We start from the raw sequence: 24,953 nt of genomic DNA on the forward strand, positions 1-24,953 counted from the left end.
ATACTTTCTGAAGGAAACAGACAGACAGACAGACAGACAGACAGACAGACAGACATGCACACAAACACTTGACTGTCCCATGTCGCTCAGTTGGTAGATAATGGAACTTGCAACGCCAGAGTTATGGGGCACCAGCACAAATAAAGTATGCAAATATATGCGCTCACTACCGGATAAGAGTATGCTAAATGACTCCAATGTAAAACTAAAAAAATAGATAGTGTTCTTATGGCCAGATTTTCATCCATTCACAAACGATCTTACCAGCAGATCCTGTAGCTCCCTGAGAGAAACGCTCATCTTTGTACAGCAGCTCAGTGATCTGAAAACAAGCATAACCTTAAGAGATGCATCTCATTCAAAGACACACCTACATACAAATCGCACAGCATCACATGGTGAAAACTCATGCCCCAGAATTATATAGCAGTCATATTGTTGCCTTTTAAAATGCATCAATGGAATCAACAGGGGAACGGTTAGAAAAAAAATCATTGCAGAAATAAATATCTATAAAAAACTGGTAGTCTGTTGGTCATCCAAATTACAATCAAGATTTTATATATGTCATACATTTCTCCCTGCAACATTCTGAACCTTCCACCCGCTTCAATAAACCCCTGCCAGGTTCTCCCAGCCGATTATGAACAGAGCTGAAACCAAGCAGCAGTGCATTGTCTTACCTTGGCCATGCTTTCCAGATCGTCAGACCTGTAGGGGGCAGCAGAGGACAAGACATCAGAATACAAGGACACCGACAGAAATCGGCACACAGAATCAGGATACTTAGGCTGCATTCACAGAGGCAGCCCAATTCAGAATTGACCTAATTCTCAAAACATATATCTGATGTGATTGGTCAAAGACCAATTAGTGGATTTTAAAAAAAATCAGAATTAGGTTGCCTGTGTAAACGCAGCCACATACAGTACTAGTCAAAAGTTTAGACACCTACTCATTCATGGGTTTTTCTTTATTTTTACTATTTTCTACGTTGTAGAATAACAGTGAAGACATAACTATGAAATAACACATATGGAATCATGTAGTATCTAAAAACATGTTAACCTAATCAAAATATTTTTTATATTTGAGATTCTTCAAAGTAGCCACCCTTTGCCTTGACAGCTTTGCACACTCTTGGCATTCTCTCAACCAGCTTCATGAGGTAGTCACCTGGAATGCATTTCAATTAAGAGGTGTGCCTTGTTAAAAGTACATTTGTGGAATTTCTTTCCTTCTTAATGCATTTGAGCCAATCAGTTGTGTTGTGACAAGGTAGGGTTGGTATACAGAAGGATAGTCCTATTTGGTAAAAGACCAAGTCGATATTATGGCAAGAACAGCTCAAATAAGCAAAGAGGAACGATAGTCCATCATTACTTTAAGACATGAAGGTAGTCATCTTCAAAACACCCAGAAAAGGCTACTCTCCTCGATGTTATCCTCACACAAATCCTGATAGGTATCAGTCTGGTGTTTTCTGTAATGACCTTAGTGATCACTGTTTTACAGCCTGTGTTCGTAATGGCTGCTCAGTGAAAAGACCTGTCCTGATTTGTCATAGACGCTTGCTAAAAAACTTGAATGAGCAAGCCTTCGTTCATGACCTGGCCTCTGTAAATTGGTATAGAATCAGCTTGATCCCCTCTGTCGAAGACGCTTGGACCGTCATTTTTGATATTTTCAATGATATTGTTAACAAACACACACCCACCAAGAAAATGAGAATTAAAAACAGGTTCAGCCGTGATCTTGCGGAGTTACTCCACCTCTAGAATTGCATTTGGCGAAAGGCTCGGCACACTCATACTCAGGCTGACTGGCTCTCGTTCAGGCAAATGAGCAATAAGTGCACTCAGGCTATCCGGAAGGCCAAAGTTAGTTACTTTAAGGAGCAGTTCTCTCTCTGTGGGTCTAACCCCAAGAAGTTCTGGAGAACGGTTAAAGACCTAGAGAATAAACCCTCCTCCTCACAGCTGCCCATGCCCTTAATGTTGATGATGTGGTTGTTATTGACAAGAAGCACATGGCTGAGCTCTTTAATCACCACTTCATTAAGTCAGGATTCATATTTGACTCAGCCATGCCTCCCTGCCTGTCCAACATGTCCTCATCTCCCACCCCTTCTAATGTGACTATCCCCGATGCTTCTCCCTCTTTTTCCCCTGCCCCGCTACAAAATTTCCCCCTGCAGACAGTCACTGAGTCTGAGGTGCTAACGGAGCTCCTTAAACTTGACACCAAAAAACCATCTGGGTCAGATGGTTTAGACCCTTTCTTCTTTAAGTTTTTAATATTATTATTTTTTTTTTTTACATTTTATTTAAAATTTATTTTTTACCTTTATTTAACTAGGTAAGTCAGTTAAGAAAAAAATCGTATTTACAATGACGGCCTACCCCGGACGACGCTGGGCCAATTGTGTGCCGCCCTATGGGACTCCACTCTCAATCACGGCCGGATGTGATACACCGCCAAGCCTGTCTCTCCTTTCTGGGGAGGTTCCCATTGCTTGGAAGGCAGAGACAGCTCGTCCTTTATTTAAAGGGGGAGATCAAGCTGATCCTAACTGTTATATGCCTATTTCTATTTTGCCCTGTTTATCAAAAAAGTGTTGGAAAAACTTGAAAATAATCAACAGACTGGCTTTCTTGATGTCTATAGGATTCTCTCTGGTATGCAATCTGATATCCGCTCAGGTTATGGATGTGTCACTGCAACCTTAACGGTCCTCAATGATTTCATCATTGCCCTTGATTCTAAGCAATATTGTGCTGCTATTTTTATTGACTTGGCCAAAGCTTTTGATACGGTAGCCCATTCCATTCTTGTGGGCTGGCTAAGGAGTATTGGTGTCTCTGGCCTGGTTTGCTACCTACCTCTCTCAAAGAGCGTAGTGTATAAAGTCAGAAAATCTGCTGTCTCAGCCACTGCCTGTCACCAAGGGAGTAGCCCAAGGCTCAATCCTAGGACCCACGCTCTTCTCAATTCACATCAAGATAGCTCAGGCATTTTTTAATTTTCTTGAAACAAGTTGTTTTTTTTCATTTCACTTTGACTATTTTGTGTATGTCCATTGCATGAAACCCACATAAAAATCTATTTAAATTACAGGTTGCAATGCAACAAAATAGGAAAAACGCCAATGGGGATGAATACTTTTGCAAGGCACTGTATCTCATCCATTTATATGCAGATAACATAGTCTTATACTCAGCTGGCCCCTCCCCGGATGTTGTGTTAAATGCTCTACAACAAAGCTTTCCTAGTGTCCAAAAAGCTTTCTCTACCCTTAAACTTGTTCTGAACACCTCCAAAACAAAGGTCATGTGGTTAGGTAAGAAGAATGCCCCTCTCCCCACAGGTGTGATTACTACCTCTGAGGGTTTAGAGCTGGAGGTAGTCACCTCATACAAGTACTTGGGAATATGGCTGTCCTTCTCTCAGCACATATCAAAGCTGCAGTCTAAAGTTAAACCTAGACTTGGTTTCCACTATCGTAATCGTTCCACTTTCACCCCAGCTGCCAAACTAACCCTGATTCAGATGACCATCCTACCCATGCTAGATTACGGAGACAACATTTATAGATCGGCAGGTAAGGGTGCTCTCTAGCGGCTAGATGTTCTTTACCATTCGGCCATCCGATTTTCCACCAATGCTCCTTACAGAACACATCACTGCACTCTATACTCCTCTGTAAACAGGACATCTCTGTATACCCGTCGCAAGACCCACTGGTTGATGCTTATTTATAAAACCCTATTAGGCCTCACTCCCCCCTATCTGAGATATCTACTGCAGCCCTCATCCTCCACATACAACACCGTTCTGCCAGTCACATTCTGTTAAAGGTCCCCAAAGCACACACATCCCTGGGTCGCTCTTCTTTTCAGTTCGCTGCAGCTAGCGACTGGATCGAGCTGCAACAAACACTCAAACTGGACAGTTTAATATCAATCTCTTCATTCAAAGACTCAATCATGGACACTCTTACTGACAGGTGTGGCTGCTTTGCATAATGTATTGTTGTCTCTACCTTCATACCCTTTGTGCTGTTGTCTGTGCCCAATAATGTTTGTACCATGTTTTGTGCTGCTACCATGTTGTGCTGCTAACATGCTGTGTTGTCATGTGTTGCTTTGTTCTGAACGGATGATCTCTGCATGTGTGGTTCCCACCGTGAAGCATGGAGGTGGTGTGATGGTGCTTTGCTGGTGTCACTGTCAGTGATTTATTTAGAATTCAAGGCACCCTTAACCATCATGGCTACCACAGCATTCTGCAGTGATATGCCGTCCCATCTGGTTTGAGCTTGGTGGGACTATCATTTGTTTTTCAATGACCCAACATACCGCCAGGCTGTGCTGCATCAGATGACCTGGCCTCCACAAATCACCCAACCTCAACCCAATTGAGATGGTTTGGGATGAGTTGGACTGCAGAGTGAAGGAAAAGCATCCAACAAATGCTCAGCATATGTGGGAACTCCTTCAAGACTCATGAAGCTGGTTGAGAGAATGCCAAGAGTGTGCAAAGCTGTCATCAAGGCAAAGGGTGGCTACTTTGAAGGATCAAGCTTCTATAAGAACAATATGACAGATTACTGATCTATGAGTCCCAATGGAGCATGACAACTCTGTTAATGTCACATGGCAAACGACCAGTAAACGGACAGGGATGACAAGAGCCTGGGCTTCTGAAGAAGCAAACTATCAATTCTGAATGCTCTAACAGAGATACATGATCACTGAAAACAATGCAACAGGGATAGAGATATATACACACACACACACACACACACACACACACACACACACACACACACACACACACACACACACACACACACACACACACACGACAGAGAAGAGCACTGCCACTTTGCCTTGACAAATCATCTGAGGAAAAGAGAGGAACTTGACTAAAGGGAAGAAAAGAGGCACCCTACACAATATTTAGATGAATAGTCACCCGAAAACCATGTCAGACACACGCACTCACACAAAACGATTCCTAAATGATGATGACACAGCCGAGCGTTTGTAGCGTTGTCAGCTGGTTTAAGAGGCACAGAGACGAGAGGAGGGTGGAGGGAGAGCAGGGGTCTTTAATGATTAAATTATCCCTTGACCATGCTCTGACAGAAGCAGGTTGTGGAGCGTGGTGACATGGCTCTGACACAGCACACCCTCCCCAGTGACACCCCCCTCTTCTTTGGCGTCAACCCCAATTATGGGCGTAACAGGCCGCCTGGCAACGACAACACCGCGAGGCTCACAGCTGAATCTATAGCAGGCAGCCATTCTACCAGGAACATCGTCCAGAGACCAGTGAGAAACGAGTCCAGATGTAGTCAATCATTCACATGACATTCATCTAGAAACTTGTCAATCTTCCTCATGAGGTGATGATGTTCCTGTCATCTGCAATATCAGCCCCTTTAACTATCATTTCATAGTCATAACTAACGAGTGTGTGTATATTGGTGTGAGGGGAGGACAGTACAGCAGCACACAAACACCAGTAAGTATGCCAGGACCTCTGGGCTCCCTGGGGGGGGTCAAGACAGATGAGGGCGGGAGGAGTGGGTGTAAAGCGTAAAAATGTACATCATTGCCCTCCTGCCTGTAGCCTGCCTACAGACCTCAGGCTGGGTAGGGTCAGGGCAGAGCCTTAGGGGCAGGGCTCAGAGTACCCTCATTAACATATATCCCAGGGTGCTCCTGGGCCAGGGCTCCAGGTCAGGACCACTGACTGACTGTGTCCATATGCATGAGGCAGCCAGGGCCCGGAACTGGGTGAACAAGGGAGAACAACGCTGCAGTCTAACTCACTCACTCACTGACAGGGGGGGGGGGGAGGCAGACCAACAAATTTGCACACACACTTTACACTTGTAAAGACAAACAGAGCACTCTTACTCTAAAAACAGTTACCACGTAAGAGAACTCACCTTCTGAAGCCCTGGATGAGACTTCCTCTGAAGGTACTCAGGTCCAGGGCAGGGAAGGAGGGAGCAGACACTGGAGAGGGAGTGAGAAACAGACACATTCTGAGGAGTACACTAAGGATGTTTGGTTTCCCAAAGCCTTTATAGATAGAATGACATGTCAATGTGGTGTGAAAGACCAATAAGACTAAAGAGAAAAATCCAAGCAACCAGATGGACAAAAAAAAGGGGTGTGTGACAGATTAAGTGAACGAGAGCAAACGGGTAGAGCGAACGAGCATCCATTATTAAACACCCCTCCACCTCATCCCCTCCCATCACTCTTCACCTCCACCAGTTTAGGCGCGTTGCTCCCTCGATCTCCCGCTCCTCCAAACATATTCACACACACTAATCACTTAAAAGCCCTGATGAGCTAGGAGTGTACGCGGAGCGGAGAGAGAGCGAAAGAAGAGCAGGCGAGAGACCGCTCTCTGATGGGGCAATTAGGCTCCAGGCAAAACAGAGGCCAGATGCTGATGACGAGAGTCAACTCCCCAGTGCATCCTACATAACCCAACCCTGGGCCCAGAGAGTTGTGCTAGGTAGAGAGTGCCCCTTGGACCCCTCTGTGAACTATGAATGACTAGGAATGGGGCCATCATGAATGTATGTTTGTGTACATAAATGAACAAAGAAGGTGCATTAGACATGATTACGGGCATAACGACCTGTAATAGATGTATGTTGATGTACATGATTGAGGATAACAACTAATAGAGTAAAGATAGTGATGAAAACAAGGGAAGTGCATTAGACATGATTACGGGCATAACGACCTGTAATAGAGGTGTGTTTTGACATGTTGAATGGACAGAGGAAGCCATTAAGACAGAGTTGAAATACAGGTAGATACTCACTTGTAACCAACAGTCCTGCCAGGTTCCCACTACTAGCCTCAGAGCGCATCTCAGAGGACAAGAAACCCTCAGACTCCAAGGAGCAGCCCATTTCCTACAACAAATACACACCATTCACATGAACACATAAAAATATATAAAATGCAAACGTACACACACATACACACCAAGACTATCAGAAATGAGCAACGCACGTACACATCTCATCTTGGCTGTCCATTGAAGACGATGAGGAATGCTCCTCTTGTGCATGGGTGGGGGTAGCGCTTCAGGCGCTGGTGCCACTTCATGTGGAGGCCACCCACCCTACACACCCACCCACCCTACACACCCACCCACCCTACACATCATACCTTGAATGCGTCCCGGGCAGCGTCTATGTTCGGGAAAGCAGGCAGGACGTAGAAGGACAATGTCTCTACATCAGCTGGTACATCCACTTCCTGCATGCCCTTCAACACCTCCATGATCCCTGGAGGAACATCAACACAGACTAGCATACCCAGCTCTGCTACAGCACAGACTAGCATACCCAGCTCTGCTACAGCACAGACCTAGCATACCCAGCTCTGCTACAGCACAGACCTAGCATACCCAGCTCTGCTACAGCACAGACTAGCATACCCAGCTCTGCTACAGCACAGACCTAGCATACCCAGCTCTGCTACAGCACAGACTAGCATACCCAGCTCTGCTACAGCACAGACTAGCATACCCAGCTCTGCTACAGCACAGACCTAGCATACCCAGCTCTGCTACAGCACAGACTAGCATACCCAGCTCTGCTACAGCACAGACCTAGCATACCCAGCTCTGCTACAGCACAGACTAGCATACCCAGCTCTGCTACAGCACAGACTAGCATACCCAGCTCTGCTACAGCACAGACTAGCATACCCAGCTCTGCTACAGCACAGACTAGCATACCCAGCTCTGCTACAGCACAGACTAGCATACCCAGCTCTGCTACAGCACAGTACAAGACAGCACAACAGTGGACATCAGGGATGGGATCAATCCCATTTCCAATTCCAGTCAATTCAGGAAGCACACTGAAATTCCAATACCAATTTCCTTTAATGCTTTTGAGTGAGGAACATTTGGAATTGGGTTTACTTTCGGAGTTGACGGGAATTTAAATAGAAATGGACCCCAACCCTGCAGCATCCAGGGGTTGAGGGGCCGGGCTCCAAACCCATTCCCATCACCCTGCCCTCCTCGCAAGTCTCCGCCCCAGGTACACCCACCCCGGGAGCGGCCACATGCATATGGAACAGGCACTGTGCTGCCTAGGCCTGGACGGACATATGAGGCCAAGAGTGGAATGAACCAGTGATTGTCTGCGCGCGTTTCTCAGGGTGAGAAATACCTAGCTATGTTTCATGTATGTTTCCATGCAGACTTCAGCAAGAGGGCAGGCTAAGTGTTTCAGTGCTGTATGTGGGCGCACAGACACATCCTGGCTCCCTCCCTGCGCGCGTGTGTGTGTGTGTGTGTGTGTGTGTGTGTGTGTGTGTGTGTGTGTGTGTGTGTGTGTGTTTACACTCCACTCAGGCCCACACAGCTCTCTGTATCTCAGTCCTCTTGGGAGGGTCTCTGTTCACCTGGTAATACCCTCCACTGCCCCAAAACACACCTGAATAAAAGATAAGGACCTGCTTTTATCCACCATTAAAACCTGGGGGTGGAGGGTAAAACCAGCCGGGGGTGGAGGTGAAGCAGGAGAGAGGGGTAGCATTAACCAGGTAGGCACCTGGCTCACTCAGGCCACTCCATCATATGTATCCTTCATTCACCCCTCTCTCCCTCACAGCTCAATGCCCTCACTGCTTTCAAGAAAAAGAAAAAAATTTGTCAATCTGATGCTTTCTTCTCAATGGAGCCTGTGAGTGTCCTCTCCTCTCATCTTTTCTTCATTTTTTTATGAAAGGAGAAGAGCACCTGTTTTCCTGTTGAATAATCTATGATCCATTTCTGGGCGAGCCAGACTGATAGAAAACATGTCAATGGAGCTGGTAAGTGTTGGTCCCATGTTTTATGAGCTGAGCCCAGAAATGTTCCATACACACAAAAAGCTTATCGCTCTCAAATGTTATGAATACATTTGTTTACATCCCTGTTAGTGAGCATTTCTCCTTCGCTAAAATAATCCATCCACCTGACAGGTGTGGCAATTAGCATGCTGACTGCAGGAATGTCCACCAGAGCTGTTGCCAGAGAACTGAATGTTAATTTCTCTACCATAAGCCCCCTCCGTCATTTTCAAGAATTTGGCAGTACGTCCAACCGGCCTCACGTATAACCACGCCAGCCCAGGACCTCCACATCCGGCTTCTTCACCTGCAGGATTGTCTGAGACCAGCCACCCAGACAGCTGATGAAACTGAGAAGTATTTCTGTCTGTAATAAAGCCCTTTGGTGGGGAAAAACTCATTCTGATTGGCTGGGCCTGGCTCCCCAGTAGGCGGGCCAGTCATGTAAAATCCATAGATTAGGGCCCTATTAAAATGATTTAAATTGACTGATTTCCTTATATGAACTGTAACTCAGTCAAATTGTTGAAATTGTTGCATTTATATATTCAGTATATACTGTATATGACCTGGTTCTCACATGAGATTCTAGAATCAGCACTTTTTCACTAATGCAAGTGTGCGAGGGAGTGAGTGGCTTTTAAAAGCAGCAGGGTAGGCGCTGGTTCAGTGGTTACATTTAAAAGCAGCAGGGTAGGCTCTGTTCAGTGGTTACATTTAAAAGCAGCAGGGTAGACGCTGGTTCGGTGGTTACATTTAAAAGCAGCAGGGTAGACGCTGGTTCGGTGGTTACATTTAAAAGCAGCAGGGTAGGCGCTGGTTCAGTGGTTACTTGGTTACTTTTAAAAGCAGCAGGGTAGGCGCTGGTTCAGTGGTTACTTTGTTACTTTTAAAAGTAGCAGGGTAGGAGCTGGTTCAGTGGTTACTTTGTTACATTTAAAAGCAGCAGGGTAGACGCTGGTTCGGTGGTTACATTTAAAAGCAGCAGGGTAGGCGCTGGTTCAGTGGTTACTTTTAAAAGCAGCAGGGTAGGCGCTGGTTCAGTGGTTACATTTAAAAGCAGCAGGGTAGGCGCTGGTTCAGTGGTTACATTTAAAAGCAGCAGGGTAGGCGCTGGTTCAGTGGTTACATTTAAAAGCAGCAGGGTAGGCGCTGGTTCAGTGGTTACTTGGTTACATTTAAAAGTAGCAGGGTAGACGCTGGTTCGGTGGTTACATTTAAAAGCAGCAGGGTAGGCGCTGGTTCAGTGGTTACTTGGTTACTTTTAAAAGCAGCAGGGTAGGCGCTGGTTCAGTGGTTACTTGGTTACTTTTAAAAGCAGCAGGGTAGGCGCTGGTTCAGTGGTTACTTTTAAAAGCAGCAGGGTAGGCGCTGGTAGGGTGGTTACTTTTAAAAGCAGCAGGGTAGGCGCTGGTTCAGTGGTTACATTTAAAAGCAGCAGGGTAGGCGCTGGTTCAGTGGTTACTTTTAAAAGCAGCAGGGTAGGCGCTGGTTCAGTGGTTACTTGGTGATCTAACAGCCAAACGCCGGGGTTACAAACAGGCTTCATATACACAGTTCATAAACTCACTGCATAAAGTAGAATTAATGATCCTTTTGATATTAGGGTAAAAGGTTTTAAGACAGGTTAGCTAACATTTCTTTTTAGCTTTTTCCAAGTGCACTTCATCTTACAATTGGAGCAGGATTCACACTGTGGGAATATCTAACCCTCTAATATTGCACAGGTGAGGCATGAGACTGGCTGGAGCACAGCAGAGGAAGGTCATAGTGACTGACAAGACTGACTCCTTGGGACTAAAGGCCTAATCCTCACCTTAAACGTCCTGGTACATGCGCATGCCAGACTATAACTACATGTCCACTGAGGCAGAGGAGACTAGGTCAGAAGCCCTCTGAGTCAAGAGATTGACAAAGAGAAAGGGAAATGAAAGAGGAGAATAGCAAGGAGAGGACCAGAATTAAGTGAACTGGTTGCTATTTCTTACACTCCTCCTCTGTCCTTGAAATGAGTACCTGTACATTCTCTGCCTCGCTCTCCCCCTCTCCCCCTCCCTCCCTCCCTCCGTCCGTCGCGCTCGGTTTTTGTCTCTAGGAGTACAGGTGGCTGTGACGATGTCAGATGGAATCACTTCTTGTTCCATTAATTACCACACTAACACTCACAGGGTGGACTGAGGGATGGCAGGAGAGGAAGTGGTGAGAGCTGGGTTAGAGGGAGGGGGCATTTGTTGAAGAGGTCGAGGAGAGTTGGTTGGGGGGGGGGAATAGACTGGATGCCTGGTGGCAGACGGGGGGCTTTAATCGGCACCACACAAAACATAAAAGCCTCTTCGTAAAGCAGAGGCGAAGAGGCGGCTCGCCGCACCACTTTCTCGCTCTCTCTCGCCGTTGTCACAAGTGATAAGCGCGCGCTCCCTGCTCGGGAGTGACAAGCCGGCCGTGGCTCACGGCTGGTGGGAACAAAAGCAGAGCATATGCTTCCTCAAACTCGCCTGCCCAAATCCACACCTCATCAAAATGCTAAGTTTTTTTGCCCCGCTCCTGCCCGCCAGTGACACCTGTGGACAGAAAGTGACATGGCGCTTAATATTTCATGCCGGTGCACAGTGGTGCGGGTAATCCAAAGTGAATTCCCTCAGAGCGCTCGCATTTACATGAAATCAAGTCACTCCGCATCAGTCACATCACCTCCACCACGCTGACCCTGAACGCTTTTACACACACACACACGGATGGACACAAACACGCCCCTCCTGCAGCCATAGAGCGGCTGCATCATTCATGAGGGTTAACGCTAACAACACAGAGACAACCAGAGTATAAAAGAAAGAGAAGTTTCTTTGTTTCCACTAAGCGGTCTGACAACTAAATGGATGTACCATATGTTCAAACCAGGGTGGAGTCTGCTAGCACGCTACTCTGAACCTTCTGAAGCAGCCATTCTCACCTATAACTAAGACTCCAAGAACAAAAAGAATGTATCGCTTCTCAAAGGCAGATACATTCAGACAATGTCCAAATATGGTCATTATGACACGAATTTGAAATCGCCTTGGACCATTTCAGTCTAGCCATTTATCTTTCTGAAATAAAGTAGCAACACAATTAATCGTTTTCTATATCAATATATGAAAACACTCCCAATCACTGTTGGAAGGATGAACTGCTCCTAAACCCCCTTCTCCCATGAGGCCCTGTAGTTTCTTCAGGGCTGAAACTGGACTATAGGAAACTAGAGGCTTCCACAGCCACTGGAGCAGAATGACCTGTGACCTCTACGCCCACAGCCCCCAGGAGAAGCTAGGGGGTGGGGGATTAAACCCCTCAGGCTACCGTCCCCCAATCCCCACCAAAAAGGGGGACCCCATCCTTTCCCCATCAGGGCAGGGGTCACATCAGCCTCCTCCTCATATGAGAGAGAAGAGCATCGCTTAGATAAACCTGCCATTATGCTAATTCACTGAGGGACGTGGAAAAGGAGTGAGGTAGAGCGAAAGATGGAGCGCAGCAGAGCAACAAAAGGGGAAGAAAGGAAAGTGCAGTTTGACAGTCAGACAACCAAAACAACTTCCAGTCCTGGGCCTTTTTTAGTCTTGGAGGAGAATAAGAACATACAGTAGTTATCCTGGGACCTTCCTTGACCTTTACTAAGATCTATTCCGAGAGGGGGGGGGGTCATCATCTGTTCCGTTCTGCCTGGAGTGCCCTCTCTCCATCTCAGGCTCAGATCCGACCTCTTTCCCCCCACTTGCCCCCAAACCAGTGAAATCGTTCCAGGTTGGACCACTCTGGCCCATAAATATTTGACAGGCCCTGCTCTTCTAAAAGCCCCTTCCGAAGGAGTGGTCTGGAGAAGTCATAACCTGGCCAAGGCCTGAGTATGTTGTGGGCTCCGAGAGTCTCTCTATCCACAGAGTACTACATAAAGCCTATATCTCTACAGTAGACACACACACACAGCAGCATTGACGCTCAGGGCATCACATTAGGCTCTCACATACACATATGCCTTTCAACCACAGTGACTTAAAACCAATACCTCAACTATCTTCAATCCCTTCTAAAATGCACACATTTAGAACAACTATTTCAAGCATCAGAGCATCTAGTTCCAGGAGTGCCTCTCTCATAAAATATATTTATGCTATTGGAGCGAGAGAGAAGACTGTGGGTGTACGTCATGTGAGTGACCTCTCAGACAGTGACATCAGACAGGTCCCATCATGCCCTGTGGTGGGTTAGGGATCAGACCCCGGCGCCCACCAGGGAGTGGCATGGAGGCGTCGCCGTCCACAAAGCCGTGACGGACAGCTCCCTCACTCATTCTGAACCCTGTCACTCTCTGTGTTGGCCCCGTGTAGAGGTGAGAGTGACCCAGGGACACCCTGGCAAGTGAAGCTAACATGGGTGGTCAACTTGGAACGTCAATCTACTACAATGGCCAGTCCAGAGGGTGGTACTAGTTCACATCTGAATCTCCAACCACAAAGCATGAATGGGCTAAACAAATGAAGATGGAGGGTTCTATCGAGAGAACACTGGAGCTGAAATGACCCATTCAATCCCTATTTATCAGTATTTTATATCAAACGGTTTCGTGTTTGTAGGTTTTAATCACATTTCCATACCTGTTGTGTTCTGGTCCTTGGCATGTTGTGTGAGGAGGGGCCAGAAGTAGTGGGGTCTGATGGTTTGCCCCTGTTCCTTCATCATCTTCATCACCTCCACTGCAGTAGCTGGAGAAAAGGAGGGAATATTAGAGAGATGAAGAACTCCCTCGGCTGTGCAGCCTCCTACTCGTTCCTGTGCATTTCTCAGAAGGATGTAGCTTACCAGTCTTCTTGGCCTCCAGGCAGCAGTAGAGGGTGAACTGCAGGGGAGCAGCGTGGTAGCTGGAGTCCTGCAGCTCCTTGCAGTAGCGCGCCACCTTATCCACTGGCTAAAAACACAGACAGATGGACATTTATTGAGCAGCTCATTTGTAGAATCCGGTGTAGTAGATAAGGGTTGGAACTATAGTGTGCAGAAGGGTAGCTCTCCAGGAGGCCAGCTTGAGCAATCCTGGTCTAGAACCATTGTTTCCCCTAGGATATTTTTCAACAGCGGTGGCAAAGTTAACAGGGGGGGGGGACGTGGTGGTGGCAGTGGCCAATGGTGCGGTTTTAGAGGCCCCCTCTTGACCGCAGAGGCAATTTGGTTGTTAAAGCTAATTTCCTGCAATTCTACACATTTGGCCATGGCTTACGCCTTGTTGTTATGCTATCTGAGTAACTATCTGAGTAACTCAAGCATTATAACAAAGATTCTCCCCGACTGTCTAGTTTTCATTTAGGTAATTGTTAGTTCTCAAAGTATATAGCTCCATTATCTTTTGCACATACTTTATATCTGGTTGGAATTGTTGAAGTTTACACTAAAAACGTTATACCATCACGAAATTGATTTTCTAAAACTTTGTATTTTTTGCAGTGGAAACACTAAAGCCTTACCTTGTCCATGTTGACACAGTGGCGCAGGAAGAAGTTGCCCAGGTTGGGGGAGTCTCCACTCTGGGTCTCTTGCTGCAGGGTGGGGAAGGTCTTCAGCACAGTGAAGGCTGTGTCCTCCTGGCCCTGGGTGATCAGGCTCAGACACAAGTTCATAGCATCTACAGGGGGGAGAGGACAAGACAGATGGGTTGACTCATCCAATTGACATTCAATTCATCAATATCATAATCTTTGTTATCTCAACAACGCATAACCAGAATGTTCAGGGGTAGTTTCAGTCCCCGCACCGTCTAAGTACAGGACCCCTCAACAATAAAGTCAAGTGTTAAACCTTCACTTGCATTGCAAGGTCCTGAAAAAAAAAATCACTGTAAAAAGTGCTAGTCCTCCAGAGCTGATTCATACCTGGTACATATCCTCTCTCGTGTCTCATACGCTCCACTATCTCTGGTACATATTGCTGATGGCCTGCCTTGGACAGGCTGAATACCACCTGCATCAGGTCTCTGTCCATCAGACTGGTGTCTGTGTGCTCCACAGCCTCCAGAGTCTGGGGATGGGACACACGGGAGGGTCAGTTCACACACACACACACACACACACACACACACACACACACACACACACACACACACACACACACACACACACACACACACACACACACACACACCAGGATTTCTGTTGACCGACAACATTTTAAATTTACCGGACCCACATGCATTGGGTGTGTAATCTGATTAGGGTATCTACCCATGGTTCTCAGAATGACAGTTAGAATATGGTAATTAACAGAACGTGCAAGTCGAGGATGAAACGATGTGCGGTCCTTCTTATTGAATTCTGATGTGCACTTTAAACATGTTAGACTGTCCACATGGACTTTTTCTCAGTCAACATGATGAGTCATGAACAGCAAACTAACCTATGTCAATCTACTATAGTAAAAAAGTTTAAGGTATTTATTCTATTGGTCAGCTTGTCAAGAAAGAAATAGCCTACTCCAAACAGCTTCTGGGCCAGTTTTGGTAAGACACGTCTCATAATATATATTAACTATTCAGGTTTCAAACAATTAAGTATATAGGTTTAAAAATGCATACTGCCTCCAGCTCATTGCAAAGTGATGTGTGACGTGCTGATGAAGCCTGCCTTCCATTGCCGTTTGATGCCACGTTCAATACAACTGGGAGCTCGGAAATCTCAGACTTCTGACTTCAGTGTGTTCAAGAACACTGGGGGGGGGGGGGCTCCGACTGGGAAAAATCATTTTGAACGGTCATCCAACTCAGAATTCCAACTCGAGAACTTGGTGCCTCTTTGTATAGCTCTGACTTTCAGACCTAAAGATCACTGACGTCATGATTTGACCTAATATTTTCCAGAGTTCCTAGTTGTCCAGAAAGCCTCATTGTAAAATGGATGAAATCGTTTCTCCCCCCAAATCAATCTACACACATAATGACAAAGCAAAAACTGAAATATCACATTTACATAAGTATTTAGACCCTTTACTCAGTACTTTGTTGAAGCACCTTTGGCAGTGATAACAGCCTCAAGTCTTCTTGGGTATGACGCTACAAGCTTGGCACACCTGTATTTGGGGAGTTTCTCACATTCTTCTCCGCAGATCCTCTCAAGCTGTCAGGTTGGACAGTGTCGCTGCACAGCGTCGCTGCACAGCTATTTTCAGGTCTGTCCAGAGATGTTCGATCGGGTTCAAGTCCAGGCTCTGGCTGGGCCACTCAAGGACATTCAGAGACTTGTCCCCAAGCCACTCCGTTGTCTTTGCTGTGTGCTTAGGGTCATTGTCCTGTTGGAAGGTGAACCTTCGCCCCAATCTGAGGTCCTGAGTGCTCTGGAGCAGGTTCTCATCAAGGGTCTCTGTACTTTGCTCTGTTCATCTTTCCCTCGATGCTGACTAGTCTCCCAGTCCCTACCGCTGATAAACATCCCCACAGCATGATGCTGCCACCACCATGCTTCACCGTAGGGATGGTTCCAGGTTTCTTCGAGATGTGAAGAATGGCATTCAGGCCAAATAGTTCCATCTTGGTTTCATCAGACCAGAGAATCTTGTTTCTCATGGTCTGAGACACTTTAGGTGCCTTTTGTTAAACTCAGAGTGGGCTGTCATGTGCCTTTTTACTGAGGAGTGGCTTCCGTCTGGCCACTCTAACATAAAGGCCTGATTGGTGGTGTGCTGCAGAGATGGTTGTCCTTCTGGAAGGTTCTCCAGTCTCCACAGAGGGACTCTGGAGCGCTGTCAGAGTGACCATCGGGTTCTTGGTCACCTCCCTGACCAAGGCCCTTCTCCCCCTACTGCTCAGTTTGGCCGGCGGCCAGCTCTAGGAAGAGTATTGATGGTTCCCAACTTCTTGCATTTAAGAATGATGGAGGCCACTGTGTTCTTGGGGACCTTCAATGCTGCAGAAATGTTTTGGTACCCTTACCCAGATATGTAATTATGGTATTTCTGTTATTTATTTTTTAATACATTTGCAAAAAATTTTACCAAAAACAGGTTTTGCTTTGTCATAATGGGGATTGATAAGATTTCTATCAATTTTAGAATAAGGCTGTAACGCAACAAAAAGAGTCAAGGGGTCTGAATACTTTCCGAATGCACTGTACATAATGAAAATAGTCCCCACACACACACACGTGTCAATTTAATTCCACTAAATTATGCAAATTAACCTATAGACCGATAAGCATGACCAGTCAAATGTATTTCCATCAATGAATAGGCTAAAAAGCATTATTTCGCTAAATGATTTTTTCTTCTCCCCGATAATTGACAGGCTGCAATTTTCTTTATCGAATATATATATATTTTTTTTACAAAAAGCCGGCCATTACTGGCTAATGGAAACCCTGACATACACACTACAAGGTGTCATAGTGCACTTACCTACTAGATCTTATCCACTCACACAAACCCAATGGTCCACTCACCTGTTTGATCTTGTCCATATCTCCTTTCTCTGCATAGGCGTTGAGCAGTGCCACATATGTGTCAGGGCCCGGCTCGATGCCTGCCCCCTTCATGACTTGCAGGATGCTCTCTGAACTCTCCATGTCACTGTATGGGCACGAGAGACACCCAAGTCAACACAATAAGACTGATGGGTTCAGATTTGTAAACTTGACAATTTTGTTAATCACTACTTATACTAGAAACATGAGGGGTGCCATAGTCTAGGGCAGTGGTGCTCAACAGGTTTTGCCTGGGGACCCAAATTTGACAATGACAATTGAGTCGCGACCCAATATTATGGACTGTTGATGATTACATTTTGTAATATATTGCAGCTACATTCTTGGGCAAGTTTCACTTGCAAAATAGACTGTCTCACTGGTCTACTATTATGGTATTAAAGAAAGTCATTACACAGCCATATTAACTGAGAAAACATAAATTCAAGAGAATAAGCCATTTTAATTAGGAGACCAGTTCAGGAGTGGGGTGTAATACATTATCAGACTCAGAACCTAACATCAAAACCAGTCCAATAATGTTAATGAACAGTAACACACACCAGTCCTATAATGTTAATGAACAGTAACACACACCAGTCCAATAATGTTAATGAACAGTAACACACACCAGTCCAATAATGTTAATGAACAGTAACACACACCAGTCCTATAATGTTAATGAACAGTAACACACACCAGTCCTATAATGTTAATGAACAGTAACACACACCAGTCCAATAATGTTAATGAACAGTAACACACACCAGTCCAATAATGTTAATGAACAGTAACACACACCAGTCCTATAATGTTAATGAACAGTAACACACACCAGTCCTATAATGTTAATGAACAGTAACACACACCAGTCCTATAATGTTAATGAACAGTAACACACACCAGTCCTATAATGTTAATGAACAGTAACACACACCAGTCCTATAATGTTAATGAACAGTAACACACACCAGTCCTATAATGTTAATGAACAGTAACACACACCAGTCCTATAATGTTAATGAACAGTAACACACACCAGTCCAATAATGTTAATGAACAGTAACACACACCAGTCCAATAATGTTAATGAACAGTAACACACACCAGTCCAATAATGTTAATGAACAGTAACACATACCAGTTAAAATAGAAAAAACAACAATCATTAGGAATACTTACTCATCAATTACCATGTGAATAGTTTCACAACCTTAAAGTATATATTTTTTTAAAGGTGTAAATTTAACCAGTTCAATAACATGTAATATGAATGTCAGAATTAGTTAATTAACCTAGTGACCAATAACTCATTAACCTGTTTATTTACTGTGTGTGTGGCCTATCAGTGGGAAAGCTGGGGGTGTTTTTTCAGTTGGATAAGTTTATTGAAGTCTGGGGTGATGGTTGACAGGGAAACTCGGAGGTCATACTGGCTGTCCAGTTTATTTCTACTTTTAGAATTTCAGCACGGCCATAGCAGAGAAGCCACTTTCACACAGATAGGTAGTGCTGAACTGTAGCATGATTCTGGTTGCATGGCAGGCGAGAGCAGGATTCTCTCCCATTAAGCTGCACCAGAACTGTGGCAGTGTCATTTCCGGGATGCGCATGCGCAGTCCGCGACCAAATGACAGCTCCACCAGCGGATCCTTTTCGGGAAGTAGTCACAAAATGTTCCCTGCAGCGTGACAAGATGCTGTTAAATGTTAGTTTTTTTCCCCCAGTGTGTCGCCGTGCTCTTTGTTGATCAGATTCTGGGCATTGGGAAACATGTCAATACTCCCGTTAGAAATATGATTTGCCCAAACGGTAAGCTTCAGCTTGAAGGCATCCACTTTGTCCCTCTGTTCAAATCGATTGTGCCCCCTCCCTTGCATTGACACATTGAGCAAATTCAAATGATCAAAAATATCTGCCGGGTGGGCAACCTATGTGAGCCATTCCTCACAATCAAAATGTTCCGACAGAGATTACTTATTTTCCAAAAGAAGCGCACCAATCTCCGCAAAAAAATCATAAAAGTGACCCAACACTTTACTCCTGGAAAGCCAGCGGACCTCTGCATGATAAAGCTCCTGCTGGTGCCCACTCCCCACAGAAGGCCTGGAAATACCTTTTCTTTTTTATATAGTTGACACACATCTTGGATAGTGTCGTGGAGCTCCCTGTGTAGGAAGCAGTGGTTCCACGTTGCACTCTGTGCTCCCTCCAGGATCAGCTTTACTACTCCTAAGTGCTTTCCCGTCATGGCAGCTGCCCTATCAGTGGTCACACTGACGCACCCATCCCAGACCAGTCCCACGGAGCCTAGGTGCATATCAATTGTGTTAAAGACAGCCTCTGCAGTGGTGGGCAAATAAGCACTAAAAAAGGAACTGCTCCTGAAAGTTATTATCCCACACGTGTCTAACATAGACCATTAGAATTGTATGGTTAGCCACATCTTTGGATTCATCAAGCTGCAGTGTGTAATGGCATTTTTCACTGATGCGCTCTGATGTCCTCAGACACATCCTGGATTCTCCTCCTCATGGTGTCATTGGATAGGGGTATAGTTTTAGGTTTGTTGGCAGCTGACTCTTCCGAGATTTCAGTGAACATATCAATCGCAGCAGGGAGTATGCGATCCTCTGTAGTGGTGTGGGCTTTTTTGCACTTACCTTGTCGCCCAGCGCATTGCTATGATGTGCGAAGTGGCTTTTCTTGTACGGTGCATATGTTCAACAACGAATCGTGTGAGGACACCAGATATTGACATTTTCTTTAAAAAAAGTCTGTCTTATCTTTGTGACTTGGATGCTTGGTGTCCAGATGCCTTTTCATTTTGGAGGGTTTCACACACTCATTAGCTGACAGCCTGTCTTCTAAAACCATAATTGATGAAGTCGTGGTCGTATTTTCTCTTCTTGACAGGGACAGGGTTATCTGCCTTGTTGTTGACATTGGAAACAGCAGTAGATGAAGAGGGAGCTGAATGTTTTAAAAACTTGTCAAAAATTTTACTCTTGACAGCTAGCCTACATGAGTTAAATGACAGCTAACTATCCACATGTGCAATGCCTGCAGAACACATCTGCATAGTTAGCTGTCAATCAAACTAGCTGTCAAAGGATCTGTATTATCTGATTGGACGTGTCACATTTAAAACAAAATAATGTTTATTGGATCAGTGTGTGTTTGTGTGTGTGTCGAGAAATCCGCCATTTCATTGGATTAGCGTGGGGGGGGGGGGGTGTCGTGGAGTGTGTGCAGCGTGAAAACCCTCCAAGTCCGAACGTAGCTAGTCATTTCAACATTGCTGACGCGCTGCACGTGTAAAGTCAGCAACAATAAGAGGTGCAGCGCACGCACACCAGTGTGTCGCGGTAACGTTGTGAAAGTCAGCAACAATATGCGACGAGGCCGTATCCTTTCAATATAAAAATGTCAGTGCGGCGGTTACCTTTAAAATATTAATTACATTTTTTATATTCTTGCGAAAGTCCCATGACCCCTTAAAATCATCTTAAGACCACCATGGGGAGGGGACGCGACCCCCCAGGTGAGAATCCCTGGTCTAGGGTCTGCACCGGAAGTTAATGGTTATCTGTAGGAGGAAGACGATCACATAATGGCAGGCACTGATAAGGGTGGAGAGATGTGGATTCGTGAGGAAGGGGGTTCGAGGTAAGGTCACATTACGGGAGAAGGAACAGTTTATTGCCCTTATCACTTTACATCTTTATTGCTAGGCAGGAAGTTATGTTTAGAGAGGAGACTCTACCCAAATTGGGGTATATACATATATATATATACTATCACTGGTGGAACCATGTCTTTGTCTTACGTAGCTGTATTGACCCAATGGGTGAATAAACTTGGTTGGAGCTTTCATAGTGCCCGTCAACTTCTAACTCTGATATCTACAACCTAACAAGACCAAAACACATTAAGAATTAGGCGGTAGGGCCACATTTATACTTATCATTGACATGCATTACACATACATAACCTACAACACAAGCAAGGATTCAAATGTGACACTCACCCTGCACGTGCATGACCTGTCACTAAGGAGTTGAAAACAGCCTCTGTGATTGGCAGGTCCTTGCTCTTCATGAAACCCAGGATTGTACTGAAAGGGAGTGTGATGAGGAAACAATAAACAGTCCTTCACTTCACATTGCTCCGATATCAAGTCTCTGTCTTAATAAACTGGTAAAGGTCTGTCTTACCTGGCACCCTCAATGTCTCCATCATGGCAGTAGGCTGCAATCAGTCTCTGGAAGGTAACCTAAACAGGAGGAGAGCTGTCATATCAAGCTTTCATCTATATTGAAGACCTTCATCTTATCATGACGTAAGTACTCAGTTACAATATACAAAGAAAGACAGCAACAACAAAAAAAGCAAGAACAAAGTTCCAGTAAAGAACATCAAGGTAATAGATAGGATGCAGTGAATCTACTCACTCTGTTGGGCTGCACGCCGGCTGCCTCCATCTTGGCCAGGAACTCTGTGGGGGAGAACTTGAACTCGTTCTGCAGGTATACCTTGAGCAGTGCGTTGTAATGACTGGCGTCGTATGAGGCACCTTGACAGTAAAAAAGGAACATTTACTAATCACCAACATGACCACAAACCAGTCAGCCAATTCATTTTGTCATCTCAATACCCCATTTCTTCCTACAGCACTGTTAGTTTCAGTTGGGCCTCCACCCACCCACCCGCCCTCCGTTTTCATTGTCCTCTGACCCTCATACATCCACTGATCATTTCCTCCCAGTGTCCTGTCCCAATAATGCCCTCTGGGTTTGGGTTCTATGCGCGCGGCCTTATACCCAGCTCCTGTAGCTTGTCCCAGATTCGGTGCGCCAGCTCAGTGCGTTCCGCCAGGGGCATCTCAGGCAGTAGAGAGCCACAGCTCCGCAGGAGGAGCAGGGCCTGGTTCCCACTAGGGTAGCCTTGAGAAAGAGAGACAAAAATATAGAAGTACAAGCCATGTGTTAGTTGGAGGGGAAGCATGTCAAGACGTAGAACAAAAAAATGTTTTAACAAAAAAGGAGTGAGGTGCTTGTCTGAGGTTCTCAAAGGAAGGAGGAAAGTGGTCAAGGTGCTTAACTATTTACCTGTTCGGCAGATGTCGTGGAAGATGCGCAGCAGCAGGGTCTTGGTGATGCGTCCCGTCCTCCTCACTGAACTGTCAAGCTTTGCCAGGGCCCAGTCAAACTGCTGGGCCTGCTTCGATCGCACACCCAAACTGGACTCATCAGTGGGTAGTCCCCGCTGCTCTGTGACCGTGGCGTAGTGACGTACCCCTGCATAGGGCCACACACACCTAGCAGAGGGAAGACCATGCAATGGGTTATATATGGTTTATGGCAATAGGCTTACAGCAAAGATACAGTTTTGGATCTCCCATTAAAGGCCACGGTGCCACAAGAATGACCTTGTCCTGAGCACCCCTGCTTCCTTGCCTGATCCGAAAGGCACTCATCACCCTATACAGGCCTGTGGGCCAAAGTGTAGTCACCAACTCCTTCAAATCGAACCCCTCCCGGGCTAGCTAACGTTCTTTTAATGGAGCAGAAGATGGCGTCAAGCCCTCAGATTGTAGCCATCAGTTCTCTGTATATTCATTTGTGCAGAATCAGGGTTACTAGTTTAAATACAATTAGTTAATAGTCGTCCCATACAACATAGATAGCTAGCTAACGTTACATGATTTTGTTATAATTAGCTAACGTTACATGAACGTCATTAGGACTTATGCAAGGAGGCCGTATTTTTATTACATACTAGATTGTTGACTAAATAATACAGGCTGATACCAGTATATAACATATATACACACATCAATACATTTGCTCTCATGATAACCGGTCATATTAATGTTTAGGTGCATTACTATGACTGTCATTGAAGCTCAATGACAACCGTAGGATGCCAATCCAGCATGGACCGGCTAGCCAGCATTACGCTACCTGTGTACACTGTATGGGCCTGGGACGATTTGTCTTGAACAGACTCCGGAGCCTTTACCACCGATCGCTCCACTGTACAGTCGACTGAGCTGCGGTCCATTTCTGTTCGTCCCTGTTCTTTGAAGAAAGCCCGATGGCGAACATTTCAGAAGTCGTGCAGATCTCAAGAGTGCAGCCATGTTTAACCTAAAGTGCGAGGAATGGAAGGGCATCCGCACCACGTGATGGGTTCAAAGGCTAACGGTCGAGAACAAGAGATCAGTAGAGGGGTTTTGCTTATTGTCGAGTTATATTATTCCCAGAGTTTTAACCAATCTGAGAAGTGTTATAATTTTACATGATAGACATTTGTAAATGTACATATTATGACCATTACTTGCCTATGTTCTATCTTACATTGCATTGTCTGGATTTATTATACGGCAACACCCCCAACGATACAGTTATTCTATTGATCCACCTCGGTTTCATTACATGAGGAAAAGCACGAAGCGTCTTAGTCTAGTCATGAATGTATACTGAACAAAAATATAAATGCAACATGCAACAATTTAAAGATTTTACTGAGTTACAGTTAATATAAGTTAATCAGTCAATTGAAATTAATAAATTAGGCCCCTATGGATTTCGCATGACTGGGAATACAGATATGCATCCGTTGGTCATAGATAGTAAAAAAAAAAAAAAGTAGGGATATAGATCAGAAAACCAGTCCGTTTCTGATTTGACCACCATTTTGTCTCATGCAGCACAACGCATCTCCTTCGCATAGAGTTGTTGATTGTGGCATGTTGTCCCACTCATCTTCAATGGCTGTGAGAAGTTAAAGGATATTAACGGGAACTGGAACACACGTCGATCCAGATAATTCCCAAATGTTTTTATTTAACCAGGCAAGTCAGTTAAGAACGAATTCTTACTGCAATGACAGCCTACCGGGGCAGAACGACAAAGTTTTACCTTGTCAGCTCTTGGATTCAATCCAGCAACCTTTCAGTTACTGGCCCAACGCTCTAACCACTAGGTTACCTGGCGCCACAAACGTGCTCAATAGGTGACATGTCTGATGAGTATGCAGGCCAATGCAGAACTGGGCCATTTTCATCTTCCAGGAATTGTGTACAGATCCTTGCAACATCGGCCTGTGCATTATCATGCTGAAACATGAGGTGATGGCGGCGGATGTATGGCACAAAAATGGGCCTCGGGATCTTGTCACGGTATCTCTGCATTCAAATTGCCATTGATAAAATGCAATTGTGTTTGTTGTCTGTAGCTTATGTCTTCCCATATATGCCATAACCCCACCGCCACCATGGGGCACTCTGTTCACAACGTTGACATCAGCAAACTGCTCGCCCATACGATGCCATGAACGTGGTCTGCAGTTGGGAGGCCGGTTAGACGTACTACCAAATTCTCTAAAACGACATTGGTTCATTTCTCTTATTGTAGAGAAATTAACATTAAATTATCTGACAACAGCTCTGGTGGACATTCTTGCAGTCAGCATGTCAATTGCACGGTCCCTCAAAACTTGAGACATCTGTGGCGTTGTGTGACAAAATTGCACATTTTAGAGGGGCCTTTTTTTGTCCCCAGCACAAGGTACACCTGTGTAATGATCA

The 24,953-nt window shown here is 45.3% G+C and overlaps 1 protein-coding gene across 1 annotated transcript in view; it reads right to left on the bottom strand.

Annotated features, from left to right (window-relative positions):
- The window catches only part of lrpprc (leucine-rich pentatricopeptide repeat containing), an 81,029-nt gene extending 57,487 nt beyond the window's left edge, over positions 1-23,542 (bottom strand). The window contains exons 1-16 of the mRNA XM_014179970.3: positions 23,326-23,542; positions 22,471-22,679; positions 22,183-22,305; positions 21,814-21,935; positions 21,577-21,635; positions 21,390-21,476; positions 17,339-17,465; positions 14,786-14,930; positions 14,381-14,538; positions 13,725-13,830; positions 13,520-13,627; positions 7,209-7,327; positions 6,856-6,949; positions 5,960-6,029; positions 684-711; positions 265-322 (exon numbers count right to left, since the gene is read on the bottom strand). Coding sequence (XP_014035445.1) covers positions 265-322; positions 684-711; positions 5,960-6,029; positions 6,856-6,949; positions 7,209-7,327; positions 13,520-13,627; positions 13,725-13,830; positions 14,381-14,538; positions 14,786-14,930; positions 17,339-17,465; positions 21,390-21,476; positions 21,577-21,635; positions 21,814-21,935; positions 22,183-22,305; positions 22,471-22,679; positions 23,326-23,537 — 1,825 coding nt within the window. The 5' untranslated portion in view covers positions 23,538-23,542. The remainder of the gene's footprint in view (positions 1-264; positions 323-683; positions 712-5,959; positions 6,030-6,855; positions 6,950-7,208; positions 7,328-13,519; positions 13,628-13,724; positions 13,831-14,380; positions 14,539-14,785; positions 14,931-17,338; positions 17,466-21,389; positions 21,477-21,576; positions 21,636-21,813; positions 21,936-22,182; positions 22,306-22,470; positions 22,680-23,325) is intronic.
- Positions 23,543-24,953: the final 1,411 nt, after the last annotated feature.

Source organism: Salmo salar, chromosome 28, assembly GCF_965601325.2.
Source record: "Salmo salar chromosome 28, fSalSal1, whole genome shotgun sequence".
Lineage (NCBI taxonomy): Eukaryota > Metazoa > Chordata > Actinopteri > Salmoniformes > Salmonidae > Salmo > Salmo salar.